Source organism: Peromyscus eremicus, chromosome 1, assembly GCF_949786415.1.
Source record: "Peromyscus eremicus chromosome 1, PerEre_H2_v1, whole genome shotgun sequence".
NCBI lineage: Eukaryota > Metazoa > Chordata > Mammalia > Rodentia > Cricetidae > Peromyscus > Peromyscus eremicus.
The window spans coordinates 177,539,155-177,540,698 of record NC_081416.1 but is presented as its reverse complement, the minus strand read 5'-3'; the positions used below and the strand labels follow the sequence as shown (position 1 = coordinate 177,540,698).

General features: G+C 38.6%; 1 protein-coding gene across 1 annotated transcript; it reads left to right on the top strand.

Moving 5' to 3' along the window:
* Positions 1-270: 270 nt before the first annotated feature.
* LOC131902586 (vomeronasal type-1 receptor 4-like) lies at positions 271-1,209 on the top strand. Its single transcript, XM_059253607.1, has one exon. It carries the CDS (start codon positions 280-282, stop codon positions 1,207-1,209), a length of 930 nt encoding a protein of 309 aa, XP_059109590.1. The 5' UTR covers positions 271-279.
* Positions 1,210-1,544: the final 335 nt, after the last annotated feature.

The following is a 1,544-nucleotide window of genomic DNA, read 5'->3' as shown; positions in this document are numbered from 1 at the left end:
TCTTCCATTAATATATGCATTATGAGGTATTGAGCAAATTTATAGTGGCATACACAGAAAGTGATGACTTCTATCAAAATTTTGGGATGAGATCTTTTTATGTGCTCTAGGCTGGCCTTGAATTCTTCACTTCATATGACCCTCTTCTTAAGCTAATTGGAAGCTCCATGGTTTAAAAATGTCCTCTTTTATACCACAAGCTATGAGGATTTGTTGTTATTGGTTTGACCAGAGAAATAGCTGAGACATAAACTAAAGAAAGTTGTTGTGAATCACAGAATGGACTTCTGGATTCTGGCAATCAGAATTATTTTCTTATCACAAACTATAATTGGAATTCTGGGAAATGTTTCTCTTATGTTCTACTATCTAGTCCTTTACAACAGAGAACACATATTAAAGCCCATAGATTTGATTCTTGTGCACCTAATGACAGCCAATGCCATAATCATACTCTCTTTAGGAGTTCCCCACACAATGGCAGCATTTGGGTTGATGTGGTTCTTGAATGATTTTGGGTGCAGGATGGTAATATACATTCAAACAGTTGGCCGGAGTGTGTCCATTGGCACCACCTGCCTCTTGAGTGTCTTCCAGGTCATAACCATCAGACCCAGGGAATTCTGTTGGAAGGATCATAAATTCAAACCTGAAAATTATATTGGTTGTTCTATTTTCCTCCTCTGGGGCTTTTACATGTTAATAAATTTTATTTTCTTTGTGTACCCATTTATCAAACTTAGCAGCAAAAATGTGACAAGAAAACGAGATTTTGGATACTGCTCTATTGTAGGGGGGGATGAAATCAATGACTCACTCTATACTGCATTGCTGGTGTGTCCTGAAGTCTTTTTTTCTGGGTGCATTGCCTTGTCTAGTGGCTCCATGATTGTCACTCTGTATAAACACAAGAAGAGGGTTCAACACATCCGAAGATCTCATGGTTACAATAAAACCTCACCTGAGTCCAGAGCCACCCAGAACATCCTGGTCTTGGTGTCTACCTTTCTGGCATTTTATAGTCTCTCTTCAATCTTAAGAGGCTGCATCGCTCTTTTACATAATCACAATTGGTGGCTGGTGAGCATCACTCCCCTCACTTCTATGTGTTTTCCGTCTTTTGGACCCTTTGTTCTCATGAATCGTTGCTCCATTTTCTACAGGTTTACCTTGATATGGATTAGGAATAAAAATAATTTAATCTTATAAGAAGTACAATAATGATGATATCTGTGGGAGATCCAGCTTTTTACTTAAACAACACCCTCAGAGGTCAATGGAGAAAATTAAGTAGGTAGTACCTTGTCTTTCTAAGCTTAACAAAAATGAATATGCAAGTTTTGTCAGCTGGTTGAATTAGGAGCCTCCATGAGAGTTACAGCTACTAGATTATTCCCATTGCCCATCTGACATGCACATGAGCTAGGCAAACGAGAAATAAAACCAATTAAACTGCACTTCTTGGGGGTTTTAATCCAAGGGCACCTTGACTGTTTAGTGATTTCACAGACAACTGGGTAGATCCACACTCTAACTGCAAGAAA

Excerpts from the sequence above, each read along its gene's own strand:
- LOC131902586 (XM_059253607.1), top strand. The coding sequence starts at position 280 with ATGGACTTCTGGATTCTGGCAATCAGAATTATTTTCTTATCACAAACT.